The 17,214-nt window shown below is 41.9% G+C and overlaps 2 protein-coding genes across 2 annotated transcripts; both read left to right on the top strand.

Moving 5' to 3' along the window:
- Positions 1-2,988: 2,988 nt before the first annotated feature.
- On the top strand, positions 2,989-4,280 carry LOC308150513 (visual system homeobox 2; the record flags this gene model as incomplete). The annotated part of the gene is made up of 3 exons (XM_080523335.1): positions 2,989-3,220; positions 3,554-3,711; positions 3,864-4,280. The coding sequence occupies 3 exons, from the start codon at positions 2,989-2,991 to the stop codon at positions 4,278-4,280; spliced, it is 807 nt and encodes a 268-aa protein (XP_080379461.1).
- Positions 4,281-6,844: 2,564 nt separating this feature from the next.
- micall2a (mical-like 2a) lies at positions 6,845-16,118 on the top strand (the record flags this gene model as incomplete). The annotated part of the gene is made up of 16 exons (XM_080523334.1): positions 6,845-6,987; positions 7,669-7,717; positions 9,975-10,116; positions 10,322-10,497; positions 10,729-10,862; positions 10,947-11,462; positions 11,656-11,840; positions 12,153-12,225; positions 12,745-12,848; positions 13,592-13,656; positions 13,807-13,924; positions 15,013-15,115; positions 15,214-15,287; positions 15,430-15,544; positions 15,759-15,805; positions 15,900-16,118. 16 exons carry the CDS (start codon positions 6,845-6,847, stop codon positions 15,980-15,982), a joined length of 2,127 nt encoding a protein of 708 aa, XP_080379460.1. The 3' UTR covers positions 15,983-16,118.
- Positions 16,119-17,214: the final 1,096 nt, after the last annotated feature.

The raw sequence follows: 17,214 nt of genomic DNA, 5'->3' as shown, positions 1-17,214 counted from the left end.
CAAGTAAATTCACTAAAGCCAGTAATGGAGAGGGGGCATACTGTCGGTGGGGTCTTAAGTCCATGAGGAATGTGCCCTCTGTTTAAGGCCCACTAATGATACTTTGATTGTTATTTAAGCCTGCTGCGGATTTCAGGTGCTGCCATGTGATCCAGGGAAATGGGGGTACCTGAGAGACCAATACAGACTGGCGTTAGCCACTACCATTGTTGCCCTAATGCCTCCTTCAATTATCCACAATCAGCTCATTTGTACATGACTGATGGCTAAACCACCCCCACTGGTTCTTCACAAATGTCTTCCCTGATTAGCTGGATCACTGGGCATTAGAGGAACCTGGGACAGGCGAAACACCGCAGGGGTGGGATCTACTTTCAGGCATCCCCGAAATCCCTGTGTCTACCTGTGTGCCAGGGACAAACTCAGGTGGCCATTCAGTATTCAGTCCCACCACACACAGTGTTTATTTAGCCACCTTTCAAACTAGACACTTTTAATCTATTTTCCTTTTCTTTAGAAATAGCAAAGCCTGGAGATGACGGCACAGAGAAAATGTATATACTATATATAAATGTATATATATTTGTCGCACACATGTAGGCATGCATGCACGCACACGCACAAAGATTATGTTCTCAACGTTGATTTTGTTTCTGCATTTACATATTGACCTTTTTATACCTGTTCATCTACTTGAATTTTGTGTTTGAACAGGTGCAGATGAAAGGCCCACAGGAGAGAGACGTGCTTTCCTGCTTGGTGAATTGACCTGACTAGACAGTGATTCACATATCCTTGGTGTTGGAGCATGGCTTTGACCAGCTGTGTTCTGCTGATGTTCTGGGCTGATCAAAGTCGGCTCGACCCGCCAGTCAGTGGTGACAACGATGACAGTGCTGCGTTTTTTGCCGCCCTCTGATCCAGTTGGCGGGATGTGTTGTTAGGTGATATGTATCTCCGGATTAATTGACACACCTGTGTTTCATTCACACACAGTCCTCATGATCAACTCATCAGAGATCCGTCAACACCAGAGCCACAGCTGGGCCGTCTGTGAAAGGTGTAGAAGGTCTGAGTGTGCACAGGTTTGTATTTGGGAAGGGTACGTGTGAAGGCATGAGTCACAGAATGTTATTAGGTTTTCAATGGATATGTGCTCTTATGTGAGATAGTGCTCCCTGTCATGGTCTGTTGAGTACAGTAGTGTATTATCTTCTGTGTGCAAACGATTTCATCGAGGCCCCTTACTAATAGGGACAGTTTATCTGATAGCATGACAGAGGGATCAAGTGGCACTTTCAAAAGTTTCAAAACATTAGCTCACTATTAGAAATGTAACTTGCTACCTACAAAAATCCCCAGCCTGCATCTACAGATATTACATACCTTATGCATAGATGTATAAACATGTAATCATCAAATCCCTGTCTTCATAAAAGTTTCAGTAACAAGTAGCAACTATATAATTGGGATAAAAGAACCGAAGTACGATATTTGGGTGACATGGAAAAAGCACAAAATTCCAATTGAAGCTTAGCTGTGAAAGTGATCTGTTTTCAAAGGCCAAGGATCCTTGACCCACAGCCATTGTCAGTGAACTCTGTCTTCAGCCGAGGAATAAACAATACAGTCTGTTTGAACAGGTGATCCTATTTTAGATAGAAGACTAATTGGTGTGGGTTGTAGAAAGGAAGGTGAAACGGTCATTTAAAGATAATTGTATTATTGTTGTTGAACACTTAAATGATTACCCATTATATTTAAGAAAGCATCCTATTAGTGAAGAAATGTGTTAATCTTAGACAAGGTTTTAAGTTCATAATGACTTAATTAACTAAACTATTGGAGTATGTCCCACAACCATCAAGATAAGGAAATCAGGGTTGGGAAAACATTTTGATACAGCTAATGAGCTTCCAAATTAAATTACATTTCGGGGTGTAATTAGTGTGAACATGTTTACCCTGGAAACAGTAGCTCCATGTTTGGTGCCCGTGAGCTTGTTTTCATCTCTGCAGGGCTGAACTAGCCATGTTTTGAGTTCATACCTCTATTGGAGTAATTTGTTCTTATTATACTTGACAACTGTTAAAAAGGACAGGGAAGCATCTCCAACATGTACGTGTTCCACTGAATGTTCAAGTCTCTGAGACAGTATTTTTTTTGGGTATATCCACACCCTAATATCTGATCCATCACATAAATTGACATTTCAAAAGGTGTCTTAACTTGTCCAAAGTAAACCTCAGACAGGAACACCATATCCAAGCAGAGTGCAGCATGAAATCAGGGGTGTCAGTGACGGCTATAATGTAAGTTGAATATTCAATCTAAGATTGAGCTGATAATGAGTCATAGTTTTAATGGATTTTGATTGAATGATGAAAGTGAACTAGGGTTTGCAAGTTTACCTTAAAATTAGTCATGGGTTCAATTGAAATTCCTCTTTATGTATCTAAAGCCCAACCCTTACTCACAGTGTCTGTTCCCATAGGGAGTCATGTGACTAGGGAAGGAGAGGCAAAAAGAACAGGAGAGGGAATCACACCAGGCTAAGGTGAGACCACCTCCACCACTGAGTGCAGTCCTCCCTTGCCTCTCCAACCATCACCTGCTTCTCACCTGAGCTCCTCGTCTCCATCTCAATCCTCCAAGGCAATCATTTGGATTAACAATCACTGTATAGCTGATTGCAACTATTGAGTTTTCTGAATTTATGATTGAAGTTTCTGCATTTGTTTTTCACTCTGGACCCGGTGATGTATTTCACCATCTCATTGGCATCACTATTCTATTCTACTGTGGTGCAGCATCAAGATTTCACTCTGGTTCATATCAAGGCAACACCAGCACAAGAACTGTTTGTTGTTGAATGAAGTACTTCTGAGATTCATCCCATTGTTGGTATTGGACTGTGGCATTCAGTGTTTCCCTTTAGCTTTAGTGGACTGACTCCCGAAGAATCTGGACTCTTCTAAGAGCTTGGATATGTTTGGCCCCGGGCAATTGGTATCCACTCTTTTACCTGCGGTCTTCCACTCCTCCGCGGCTCACTTCTTTCCTGCATTCCCCACTAGACTGGGCTCTCCGCAAATCCTGATCCCAGGGCCCTTGTTCAGCTATGAGTCACTGCGGAGTTACCTGCAGCCAGAGCCATGCAAGGAGGCTCTGCTATTGGCCACACATGCAGCTGGGATGGGGCACCTCACAGAGAGCATGGGTGAGTTCAAACCAACAGTCAGACTGAGAATACCCATTACAATACGATTGGAGAGAGTATGGAGCCTTTGTATCTGATAGATGTAATTCATGAGTGAGAATCTAATACAAAATGTTATTGTTTTGGTATTAATGGACTACATTTTCACATTTGAAACTCATTGAGCCCCATCTGAGTGCAGTGCAAATGTTTACAGCTCGTAACTAACAATCAATTATCAAGCACTGTTAAAGAGGGCCTAATGAACGCAGCACTAATTATCCAATCTAGAGCCATTAGTTCCTTGTCACCCGTTGGCGATTGTGTAATTGGCGGTTGTGCTTTGCTTTCCAGATGAACAGAGGCCAGTGAAGCAGAGGCGTGCGCGGGCCAACTACAGCAGCTGGCAGCTGGAGGAGCTGGAGAAGGCCTTTGGGACCACCCACTACCCAGACGTCTTCATGAGGGAAGCCCTGGCCCTGAGACTGGACCTGATCGAGGCCAGAGTACAGGTATGGTCTGAACACCCTCTAGCTCAAAACCATTCAACCATTCTTTGCAGTGTTACTGTACAGTATGTCATTCTAACTTCATTCTATGTTTGTAACATCTTACTTGGCACAAATGTAATGTATTTCTGTATTACATATTACATTTTCTCAAGGTGTGGTTTCAAAACCGTCGTGCTAAGATGCGGCGTCAGCTGAAGCTGCAGGGACAGCTGGGAGAGCCAGTACCCAGGAAGGACGACGAGGACACAACTGACAAATCCAACAAGAGTTCACAAGAGCCAGAGAGCTCTGACAGTGATCACCGGGAGAAGAGGCAGGAGAAGGGAAGTTATCCCTGGACTAAAGTACCCCATGCTGTGATGGCCCTCCCAATCCAGAGTATGGTCCAGGGGCCAGTGGAATGGGAGGGGACAAAGGGGCCCAGTCCAGAGGAGTTCCGGTCCTGTAGCATAGCCAAGCTACGGGCCAAGGCCAGGGAACATGAGGCTGAGATCCACAGCACTGTGGCCAGGGTAGGAGGGGAGAGGCTCTCGGAATTACAGAACACTGATGGCAGAGAGAGCAACTGATACACCTCTTTCTTTCTGCATGGCTTCTACACAACCAAGAGGTCCCTACACCCTAGGTCTCATCACCATTGCACACCCAAATAATGTAACTCCTGAGTTTTGTGATGGAGGATATGATTTAGCATGCTATTGGTGCTTTTGTAATTGTATACAGATATATTGAATGTTGTAAATGTCATTCATTTTCTGTACAGTGAGGTGGATGCATTCCAGAACTATCTACTACCACTACTACTACAACAACTATTACTACTCATTAAATGTAAATATGAATATCTATCAAACTTGGCTTGAGCTATTTCCCATCGCTATCCTTACTCCGGGAAGAAGCATTGTTTTGAAAAAAATGAAAATTGTCAATGTCAACTTGAGATAATGGACAACCTAATATAATGTGAGGTTTTATCCAAGATAACATTTGTTTCCTTTTTTGCAAAGCATTCATAATTTCTCTGCTGAATGACTTTTACAAGTATTTCTTTCACATTCTATGCTATCCTCTCATATTCTCATTGAACAGGCTGGAATGGTTTAGGAATAAATCTGCTTTAACATTGTACATGTAAAGTTCAAATACTGTACTCTCTAGATGAAATACTCTTAATAGATACAGGGCCTTAACATTCTTCTGTGTTCATGGTGACTAAATGCTCTTACATTAGCCATAAGATTAGGGTAAAACTGAAAGAGGAAACGCTCTGATGAGTTCTCAATGATCTCATCGATGACAAGCCCATCTCTGTGCTATCCTGTTACCTTCACTACAGGCAGAGAGGCAGGATGTCTGCATGCTGCCACAAGCCCTTACAGGAAACAATGGAAGTGGATGAAAAATGACTGCCCTCATTGACAGTGAGGCTCTCATTAGATTTCATGGCAAATACATATTGTTGTTTTTTCCTGCAAGAGACACACTTATAAACAAGTCTGTCACTTACTGTATATCTATCATTGTTTTTTTTTTTTTGGGGATTGTCACAGTTTCTCAAAAGAGGGCTCAAGAGTTGTGTGATCTCAAGTTATTATATGTAATGTATATGTAAGTATCAAGTGTACAATAAAAGAGGAAATATACAGTGCAAATACAGCATTATGTATATGTTGGAGTGGATTGTTTGAAGAATTCTTTATTATCACCGATTTCCAGGGGTGATATAATATGTCCTACCAGGGCTATAATGTAGATTTTTCAGATCATGGAAAGAGTGGCTGTTCCATGTCCAATGCATTTTGAGCCTCCCAGAACACTTCCTTTGAAATTGTTGGCCTCGTTGCACAGGAGCCTGGCCATACAAAGCCAAGATTCTGTCCAACACAAATAGCTTTCCGTTATGTAGAGAAGATGGGATATGACCCCACTTGTCAAGGCCAATACAAATTCAATCAGAGAACACGGATGGAATCAATCATCTTAAACTACTGTAGCATGTCTGAGAATATGAATAGCGAATAGTTATAATTACAGTAAAGGGAAATGTAACTCAGAAAGTTAGCTTGATTGAGTGTCTATCCACAGTTCTCTAGTCTGACAGTGCCCCCCACTGGCAATGAGCACTTTTAAAACATGTGGACATTGCTAGGCATTAGGATCTTCGACAATTTAGTTTGTACCTAAATTACTACATTTACATTATTCCCTAATGTTCATACATGTTAACTTATACATACAGTATATCTCGTCTATTTGAATGCAGTATGTAGTTGAGGGCCAGCTATTGGGTCACTCTCAAATTTCAGACACTCAATATGGTCTTAAGTCGACCATCAAGGGTTCAATTGAGAACGAACTCATCTGTTTGTCTAGTCTAGGTCTAATTTCCTCTCAAAATAGGTCATGGGGCTGAATGTAGAACTTAGCACCACACTGTTTTGAGTTGTTGCGGTGTTTTTCTTTTCGTTTTTCTTTAAATTTTTTGTATGTATCAGCATTTTCCATTGTTGCCAATGATAGTGCTGTCTATAGTAGATAACTAAAGTATATTATTTCCAAATATGTCTCATTTGCTCTTCTAATTAAATTCCTAACTATGCAAATGAGAAATGGGCTCAGCGGGATCCTTTGTATTCTTAATTGAGACGCTCATTAAGGCTTAAATGTGTCTGTGCCACTGTCAGTGCTCATTAGTAAGTGTATGTGTACTCTGGGCATAAAACCATTAATTGTGTTCATTAGTTGCCACAGACCTATGGTGCAAACATTGAATTATTATTATTTTTGCTATATATGATATACGCACACATCATCTTACAATACAACACTACAGAGAATTCACCACAACGACAAACTATACCGGTGATGTTAATTAAGTTTCTGGTTTCCAAACTCCACCCCCCCCTTGTTGCATTACGACAATTGTCTTTTTCAGGTGTCAGTGCCGACTGCAGATGCATCACTGAACAGCAGCAACTGGGCTTTTTACTTTCAGCACACACACACACACACACACACACACTTCATAAACGTTCAAGCCTGACGGATGAAGTATCAAAGTCGCTCAAATTGGACTAGTTGGTAGCACTTGTTACTTCTCTATTTATACCGACCGAACATTACGCGCCGGAGGATGGCCGCCATCAAAGCGCTCCAGCAGTGGTGCAAACTTCAATGTGATGGGTACCGAGATGTCGCCGTCACCAATATGACAACCTCCTTTAGAGACGGGCTGGCGTTCTGTGCGCTTATCCACAAGTACAGACCGGACCTCATGTAAGCAATTCTCCGTTTTCAAAATTGTTGTCGACTTTTACTTTAAAAAATGTGCTTTATGTGCTTCTTTCTCCAAGTTTAATGTTAATTGCGTTCAGCTGAAATCAATCAATAATTGTCACATTGGACAATGTTGCGAGGAGGTTGGTATCATTTTGTATGTAAAGCGGGGGATAGTGTTTTAACTAGTCTAACAATGCCAGATGTCGGGAAAGTATGAGCATCCCCAGAGGCTTCCTAACTCCAGAACAATGCTGCGGGAATCCCGTTTTCAGCATCCATTTCTAAAGTCTGCAGAATAAAATAAACGTCAGTTATTTGAAGAATAACAATAAATCATGCCAATAAGTAACTTTTGATTCAATTATTTCTGTCATGTTCCTTTTGATTTCTGAAAAGGAGTAAGGAAACATGTGACCCATTCAATTGAAACTGGTAACCAGGACTTGGATTGAAGGATTGGATACGGGTCTAGCCACTAATGCACCTCAGATAATCTCTTCATTTCATTTCAGATCATTGATTTCAGATAGTTTCCTGCTATGACTGGTGGATAGATGATTCACTTACTTAGCCAAATGTGTTGTGATTGGGATAAAAGTGTCTGCTAAATGCCCAAACATGTAAATGTAAGATAATTTCCACATTGTATGACTGATTCAATTCCATGTTTTTTTACAGAGACTATGACTCTCTCAGTAAAAAGGACGTTTTCAACAACAACAACTTGGTAAGACTCTTGGCATTGTCAGCTAGGCCATCAATAACATCAGCACTATTCTAGCCACGTTTGTGTAGTGTGACATGACCTGACCGAACAGTTTGGCTATATCAGGAAGTCACATTTTGTGTGTGCTTGACGTGATTACATTGTTTCAACTGCTTGCAGTCCTTTGTGATTACATGAATTCATCGGCGGTAGACTTCCAGATGGAACTGTGCATTGGTCAATTCAAAACTATTTTGATGTATCCCTTGTGTCTTACGATGTGTGTTTTTAGAACTATAGTAAGGTAAACAATTATTTTTTTAAAGGGTAATGGGATGCAACTTGTGAAACCCATATTATGATATGTGAGATTGTGTGGTTCAACTCACACAGCAAACCTGTGGTGGCTGAATATGGTTCACTTCATGCTTAACCTCAGACTTGCATAAGTGTGTTATTCCCAATATATAATTGAACAAGATGTATGATATGATTATACAGTACATCAGAATGGAGACAATTTTGTGATTCTAGATACCAGACATTGTCTGCTGAGTCTCTTCTTAGGTAACAAGTTCCATATTGTGCAAGTGTAACCAACCAGGCATCAAACTTGTGTTGCCTGCACAAAGCTGAGCTAGAACCAACCATTAGCTGGCGCTACTGTAACAGGAGGCCTCAGCTCTCAAACAAAGTAATTTGGTAGAACACACACTCTGACTGTAGTGTGGTAATACAAACCATGGCAACACAAGGTCTGAATCATGAATGCAGATTCCTGTGAGGATGGCTTTAGAATGTCGTGCACATTTTCAGTTACCAGTGACACTCGGTTGTCTACTTCTGTTCAGTGTCAAAGTGTGAAATCTGTCAATCTTGCACTCCTGCAGAATTCAAAATTGATAGTCTTACGTAGACACAAGCCTAACACCGGAACTTCACTCAAGGTTGAATAGGCTGTATTTAGAACACTGTAACCACCACTTGAATTATTTGTGAGGTGAAGCCTGTCCGCTGCACCGGCCCTGTTGGCCAGATTTTTATGCCCCCCCCCCCATTTCCTTATATGCCAGGAAGTCTGTGTGATGACTGTTAGACACAGACTGACTCAAACAACACAGCTGGGACCTCCATTATTTAGTCCTCCTTTTTTGTACTAGTTTTCTCTGTTTTGAGGATTACAGGCCTCATAGTGTGCTATGCACTCCAAGACCTGTGGCAGAACACTACTCACTCGTTGTACGGATACCCCATACAGTGTCTAAGAACTTGAGCTCAGAAGAAGCGCTCCAGAGTATTCATTATGAATGAGGGTTACTGTCATCCATGGGCTACTCGATCCACACGATAAAGGTCTGTTTACAAATGTTACGGTTCAGCTTCACTAAGACATCCCTGAGAGGTTGTGTGAGAGCATTCTAACTCGCAAATGTGCATACTATAGTGCAATATGTGTTATTCACACATTTGTTTACAGTCTATTTGACCGACTGATAAGAATTGCTGCCATGGTGGGACACCCCTCTGTTTTGTCTGAGGTAATTTAATACACACAAAGGACCCCTAAATTTTTCATGAACAGGAGGTCCCAGTCCTTCTTGCTAGTCATGTTTTTTCAAGGAGGTTATTATTTATTTTTTTATCACTAGAGACCAACACTATTCATAATGGGTACCCTCTGTTTTTGTGACTGTAGCAATGGCTGCATTCTTTAGTTTATTTAGAAGACACCACCTATACAGAATTGCTTGGCCTTTCTCCTCCGCCCTGACATGGATTTGGGTGGGTGGATTTGCACTTCTGCAAGGTTGTCTTTTAAATGTTAATGAGCACATCCAAGTTGATCCTGAACAATGCCCTGTTATCCTCCTCCCTCCATCCTCTTTCCCAGGCCTCAGTGTGCACAGGAAATGTGCTATTCATTATTCACCCCTTGTCCAGACCTCCCCAGTGTGGGCCCATAGAATGCTGCTTGTTGGACTTTTCTATTTATGGAAAGTCCCTTTGTCTGGCTTGTGTTTACAGTTAAATTGAGTGACTCTTTTGAGACAGTTGTACATTGACAATCCTCTAAGAAACATCTCTGTGACACACATATTATGTAGTATTTGTTCTGATATTAGTATGTTAGGACCCTGCTATAAGATTGTGGAAATGTACACATTTTCAATGTCCTCCTGGCCTTGCTTTTGAGTACATCTGCCCCCTGATAATTATTGTTGGCTCTCTGGCTTTAAGGCTGCTTCTTAAACCTTTTTTTATTTTTATTTTTATTCAGGCTTTCCGGGTCGCAGAGGAGCAGCTGGGGATCCCTGCTTTACTGGATGCAGAGGACATGGTGGCTCTGAGGATCCCAGACAGACTGAGCATCCTTACCTATGTCTCTCAGTACTACAACTACTTCCATGGACGCTCGCCCAGTAAGATGGGCAGATGGCTTAAGCCTCTATTACGTAGAGCACGTCTTCATTTGTTCTGAATATTCCAGTGCAAGGCTGTGTGCTTTGTTTACTTACATCTGATTGCTTGGGTAAAACTATTCAAATACCATAAGATAAGGGTTCAGTTTGTTATAGCTCTCCTTTCACCTCCTGATTTGTAATTGTTTTGTCTTTTTTTCCGAAGTTGGAGGTGTGGGTGGTGTAAAAAGGCCAGCAGAGGGCTCCAAGGAGGAGCCGTCTGAAAAGAAGAATCTTCCTGTAGTTGCCAAAACCTTTGTGTCTGAAACGGCCATAGAAAATCGTCCACCTCCCACCCTTGCTGTTAAAACCTCACCTAAACTGTCTAGAGCTGCTGAGCAGGTTAGAGGAACACACATACTACATGGTTCCTCAACATCCTTTGGTTGATTAAATGTTTGACTGCATGTTGATGTTACATACTGGTGTACTACTACACATTTTGGTGATAAACTGCAAAATATTTTTTGAAGCATCTGGAACTAATAGAAATGAAGTGTAATGTAGTTACTTGTTTTTGAGTAATACATTTGATGTCTTCTTTGATTCATCTGTTTTCTCTTCCCTCCGTAGAAGAAGACTGTCTTGACTGAGAGCTCCAATAAAACAGGCACTCTTAATAGCAAATGTGTCATGTGCAAAAGCCATGTTCATCTGGTGCAGAGGCATTTTGTTGACGGGAAGCTTTATCACAGGAGCTGCTTCAAGTAAGAGTTCAATTCATACCAATGTCATTGTGCTAATTTGTAAAAGGCAATGTGTTAACACCTGCATGTTAAACATCTGACCAGGTGCAGCGAATGCTCTAACGTCCTCCTGGCTGGAGCCTATAAAGCAGGAAAGGAGCCAGGCAGCTTTATCTGCAACACCCACCAGAGCAGCCAGAATGGGTGCAAGCCTCCCTCCTCTGGGCCTGCGGTCAGAAAAGGGCCTGCCAGTGCAGAGGTTGGACCCAAAAGTGACAGCAGAACCCAGTCTGTCACAGGCCTCTCTGTTCTGTCAACACCTGTCACTGTGGTTCTGAAGCCAGTCGATAGCACCCCAGTTCCCCAGCCCTGGACCACCTCGGCCCAGAAGACCCAGGCAGCCCGTCAGAGGTTCTTCCAGTCTGCCCCTCCAGCTCCAGAGGGCCCAGCCAGCAGCAGGAAGTTCACAGCCTCCTCAGACATCAGTGGGCAGAAGGAGGTGCCCCGCAGTCCTGAGGAAGAGAAGAACAGAGCCAGGCCCATGATCGGCAAGAGACTAGCTGAGGAAAACTGCAACAACAATAACCCTCGAAAGTTTGTTATCAGATCATCAGAAAGAAGGTGAGCATAGCACAGGTTTACCTGTGGACAGATGTTCTTGTACACTTCTCTGTTATTAGGCATGTTCTTAACATTTTGATGTTTGCATGGTGTACCACTTTTACCACAGAACAGCGTTGTGCAAGGTTTGACTTATGTTGTGGGCATAAGCTGTTAAACATCCAACCTAATAGTAAGAGTATTGTTTCTTCAGGTTTGGAGATGCGCCAAGCTCGGCTGCCATCCCCAGCTGGAGGCAGGCTAAATGTGCTCCAGGCACAGCAGGACAACCAGCAGCACAGCCCTCCACCACTCCCACCAGTAAGAAAGAATCACCATGGCTGAAGGCCATCAACAAAGAGAGCACCAGACCAACAACTATATCCTCAAACACCAAAGGCAAGTGTTTCCAAATTTAATTTGCAGATTACTTTGAAGATTATTTTTAAATGGGTCATAAGGAATAAAAGAAGCTGAAATCTGGAAACGATAGCCGTAAAGAAATTGTAAAAAAAAATGTACTAAGCATTAAGAACATGAACAAGATGATGCACAAGTCTGCTTTATCACCATGAACGTTTGTAAATATTGTTGGCTCTTTTATCATTTCTTTACCCTTTTCTATACATTGATGTATTGTAGAATTTGGAGCTTGAGTTTTGCACTCCTCCACCGGATGTCTTTTCCAAATGTTATTCTCTTTGGCTGTAGATTCGGACCGCACAGAGGCCCCCGTTGACTGGCGATCAAATCTCAAGCCTGTTAAAAAGGGACCAGGACTGAAGTAAGTTTTTTTTTTTCTGCCTCTATCAATAATTTACTCTTTCTAATCCACACCGGGGGAAGCAGGCACAGTCACTCGGGTGAAAAATGTAATTATTTGAGCTGGAGAGCTGACAGTTGGGTGTCCTGTATTCACTCTCCAGTGTGAGGATTCATCCTGCTTCGCCCATCTCTGTAATTGTTGAATGCAGAATGCAGCATTTAGCCCTCTCCCCCGTCCTCACAAGTCCCAAGGAGTGCTACGCCTGAAATGACCCCTAGTGCAGCACTAGATAGTTTCCCAGAGTTCGTCTGATGACCCCTTCACAGTTTTTCCATCTCCATAATTTCAAAATGTCAGGTGAGGCTGTTTGTCCTGTTCATATTGTGCATTACATCCAAGACACTTTTCCAAGAGGCGTCCAATAATTTTTTGGCTCTACTGTTTCTCCAGAACCCCAGCCTCTGCTGAGAACCAATCAATCATTCTTGAGAAACCCAAACTTGATGGCAGCTCCAAGCCCTCCCCTCTCACCATCAGTTCCTCCTCTCCTCGGACACCCCAGTCCCCCATCAGCCCTCCTCCTTCTGGCCCCATCTCCTACAGGGCTCCTTCTCCCCAGCAGCCTCGCCAGGCCTCTGCAGGTTTGGGTGTGATTTGTATCATCTTGTACCGTGAACCAGTAAGGTTTCCGATTAACCTATAGGCATGCTAATTGATTCTACTTTTCTAATTTTAGGTACAAAAAATGGAAATTATTCTACAACCATCATCTATCCTTGCCCATCCTCCATCGGCTCTCCTCCACTTGTCCCTGTTTGGCACAGACCTCTCTCTCCCAAGCCATGCCGTAGTTCTGAAGGATGGGGTACAGCCAAGTCCTCCAATCATTCTCTGTAGTTTCATATTTTCATTGTACTTGCAATGTCATGATTCTGATCTGTATGTGCTTAAAATTGTGGTATGGTGAGTGTCTAATATTTAGTCCTTGAAACACTCCTTAACATCAAGTGGTTTGTGAGTGCACTTAAATGAGACTGTTGTAGTTCTTGGTTTTCTAATGAAAATTGTTTTTTAGATTCAAATAATGGGAGTTGCTTGCCTACCAATTCTTCATCCCATTGGCCAGTTATGGATTCTATCAGCCCTCCTCCCACTGGTCCAGCCAGTCACAAAAGTCCCTCTCCTCAACAGCCTCGCCAGTCATCCAAAGGTAGGGCTGGGCCTGCACTTCAACACAAATCCCCAAACCATTATGCTGATATTTAAAATGTTTGTCTAATGTCTTAGATTTAAATAGAACAAGTCAACAGTCTTATCTGACAATGGCTCCTTGAAACTCATCCATAAAAAGGTTGTATTAATCCTATTATTATCTACTGCTTAGGTTCCAAAAACGGAAAGTATTGGTCACCCACAAAAGCCTCCAGGTCTGAAATAAGGTCACCCTTGGTAAGTAGTCACCATTTATGTATGATAAATACAGCTGACATGTAGTAAAGCCTTCTGTCAGTAGCAAGTGTTGTATGCAAAGATAAATGACATTGTAAATGACATTATTCTGTGCAACACAAAGTTTTTCTGTGTTTTGGTCAGATTAAGTCCTATCACATTCCAATGGATCAGATCGTGAAGGAGCTTCATGAGATTGAGGACAGTTTGAGTGATTTGGAGAGGAAGGGAGTGGAGATGGAGAAAAAGCTTCGCAGCTGTGAGGAAGGTATTTCCCAAGGAATTTCCTTTCACTCCCTAGGTGTCCCTCCTTACTTTGTTGAATACAGATAACGATAGACTATATTGTGCATATCAATTAGAGCTATGGGAGAGGGAAATCTTGAATGTATGCACTGTTTGCTTTGAAATCAGCTTCTACTGTGTGTATAGACTTTGGTTATAGACACTATAGGACTGATCTGACTTTGAAGGACATAGAAAAAATGATTAACCACAGTTATTTGTTCTTACGGTATTCATTTTATTTTTCATATAAAAGTTTTCCACCCCAACTGGGTATTTGTCGGCACATGAATTTCAAGGACACTCTATTTTTCCAAATAAACTTTCAAATAGACCAGCACTTTGATTTGATGTGTAATGTACTTCAATCCAAATAGCCCTTTCCCTCCACTGCCAGATGCAGTACACTATGTGCATCTATGTCGAGTTATGCTCTCATGATGGAGCTGTTATCCCAGCTCGTCCACCTGGGACTTGCACACACTTTCAGCCACAGCCTGGAGGGGAGAGGTGTGACCGGTGAATGGGTTCCATTTTCAGCAGCCAGAGCCAAATGAGGTGGGAGGCCTGCACTGCCCATAGGGAGGCACCTTCCCTCTGTGATGCACCTCCATCTCCTTGGGATTGAGCAAAGGGAGAGGGAGGAGAGCAGGGCCAGCAGCCCCAAAGACTGGCTGCAGAGCAGGAGTAGGGGGGCCTGATTGCTCTGCTCAAGGTCACCATGGTTTGGGCACAGTAATATCATCCGGTCCACTGCTTGTTCCCTAACTCCTTCCTCCATGCACCTGGCCTGCTGATAGTAGGCAGTGGGAGTTAATGGGGCACTCCTGCCTCTCAGTCATAGGCCAGTCCAGACTGCACTGTAAACTAATTGTGTGTGTGGACAATGATAACGGTTTAACTTGTATGTTGAACTGGAACATTGTGTTGCTTTATATTATTCAATTATAGAATTTTGGATGGGACATGAATGTCCTCTAGAAGCATAGCCTAGTCGATATTGACATAGAAATGACATATTACGTGTTGATAATATTTGTAACTCACTTGACTTTGGCCTTTCTTTTGCAGAGGGAGAGGGGGACGTTTTGATGGACCCTTTAATGGTTGACTGGTTCAGTCTGATCCGAAAGAAACAGATGTACATCAGAAGGGAATCGGAGCTTGTGTACATGTGAGTACGTTCAATGTAAATACAATGTCACACTCTTTCTGATTTACAGTATCTGATTTATAGTGGCTTGTCATTTGTCATACTACTGCAATTCTCAGAGCAAAGACTCTTGATCTGGAAGAGCAGCAGCCAGGGGTGGAGGGCGAGCTGCGTCGGCTGTTAGAGAAACCAGGTAAGAGGCGCACAAGGGCCACACTGCCCCTCCACTGGCCGTTTTACATCCTCCACCTCCAAGATCAGCAGTTGTCAGAACAAGAACTTGTAGAACAAGACTCCCTTGTTTGATACTGAGATCTGTGTCCTTGGCTTTAAAGATCATTTGAAGTCGACAGAGGAGCGTCGACGGGAGGAGAAGTTGATGGAGAGGCTGGTGGAGATTGTGAACGGTAGAAATGCCATCGTGGAGGGGCTGGACGAGGACAGGCTGAGGTAGGGACATGACTCAACATGACAGGGTTGTGACTGAGTGATGCTGTTGGAATGACCTGAGATCAGACTTGTCATTGTTCATTTTGCAATTGGACATGAGCACTGTTGCGTTTCATGTGGAATCCCAAGTAGTGATGGGGACAAGGCAGGTAACGATCACAGAGTTTAAACAAGATTCTTATTTGTGTTAAACACCTACATTTCTTGATTTTAGAGAAGAGGAAGAAGATCAGCAGTTGGATGAGATGATGCAAAATCTTGGTGAGTGTTTGTGGTGATTTTGAATATTCCTCCATTTAAACCCCAGGCATGTGCCTGCTAAATGTCATTATAATCTCTCTGTTCTGGTGCACAGGAATTAAGAAATCCAAAAACAAGAGGAAAACGTCTTTCTCTAAGCTGTTCAGGCGAAGGAGTAAAAAGTTAGCAGTCGAGTGATCTTCAGGGGAACGTATGACAGCCTGCCTTCTCCTGCTGTGGGAGCTGATGTTCATGTGTATGTGTTGTGCTCGGTGTCTAGTGTGTGACGTTTTAAATGATATCATCAGTCAAATAAGAGGTATTGTATGTTGGCTTACTGCATCATCTTCTGGATCAGTGTCAGAGGTTTTACAAGATGGGGGGTTCCTACAGTAGCATGACGGATGTTCTAGTTTAAAGCAAGCATTTTATCAGCTAAATGCTGTCACATTGGGTTTTTCTTGTCTCTTGGTGAAAAGAAGGTTTGATTAAAATAGTTTTTTGTTTGATATTCAACTTTCTCTGTTCTTAATTTAGTGTTCACTTGGTGCCGTGGCAATTCATGAGACTGGTCTCATGACCCTTATGATCTTAATCTTGTTGTTTTTGAGTTAAACTTGATTAATTTAACTTTATTATTTAAATCACAGATATCACCTTTTAGTCTTTTGTTCTTTTTTTGAAGTCACTGTTTATTCCATGTTTAAACATTGTTGTGAAGAAGCGTTCATGAGTTACTGTGTTGAAATAAATGCAATGTGAAATAATGTTACTGGTATTGTTGAAGAGAACTATTGTATTGTAAAACATTGTTGGTGTAAATGAAAATCACAGAATCTGCCTTGACACATGCTGATGTTTTAAGCCCCAAAGTAATTGTTTTAAAGCTATGTATTTATTTTATGATGTATTTTTTACTCGTCCTAAAAGGAAGTTATTAGGAAAGAAAATCTAGACAAAAGCTACGGTAGTTTAAAATGCGTTGCAGTGTGTTAACTAGAGAAACTGTTAAGCAGCATATTGTATAGCGCCTTGTTTTTAAGGTTGTATTTCTACTGTCATGCTGTAGGTGGCACCGTGGCTTTACAGGATAAGGAAATGTGCAGGAACTTGAAAATCCAATTTGCCACAGTAGACAGTTAATTTCTTTGCTAATTTTATAAATGTTTCAAAATGTTCAACTCTACTGATGCAATAACATTATGTGAAAGAAAATGATGTAGGAGCTTATGGCCAGGGAAGGCTTATTAACTATATGTTGTATTTAACTTTTTATCTTAAAGCCTGTTTTAAACATAATTCTATACTAATTAAAACTATATTGTTTTATACCTGGTCCAATATTACAATCTACAAAAGAACAGTTGACGTTTTGTAGTCAGTCATCCGTTTTTTTTTCAATTTATAAGGAATGCACAAGGATATAATGT

Source organism: Nansenia antarctica (assembly GCF_963989245.1).
Source record: "Nansenia antarctica genome assembly, chromosome: 2".
Lineage (NCBI taxonomy): Eukaryota > Metazoa > Chordata > Actinopteri > Argentiniformes > Microstomatidae > Nansenia > Nansenia antarctica.
The sequence above is the reverse complement of the archived record's forward strand: the minus strand, read 5'-3'. Positions and strand labels throughout refer to the sequence as shown.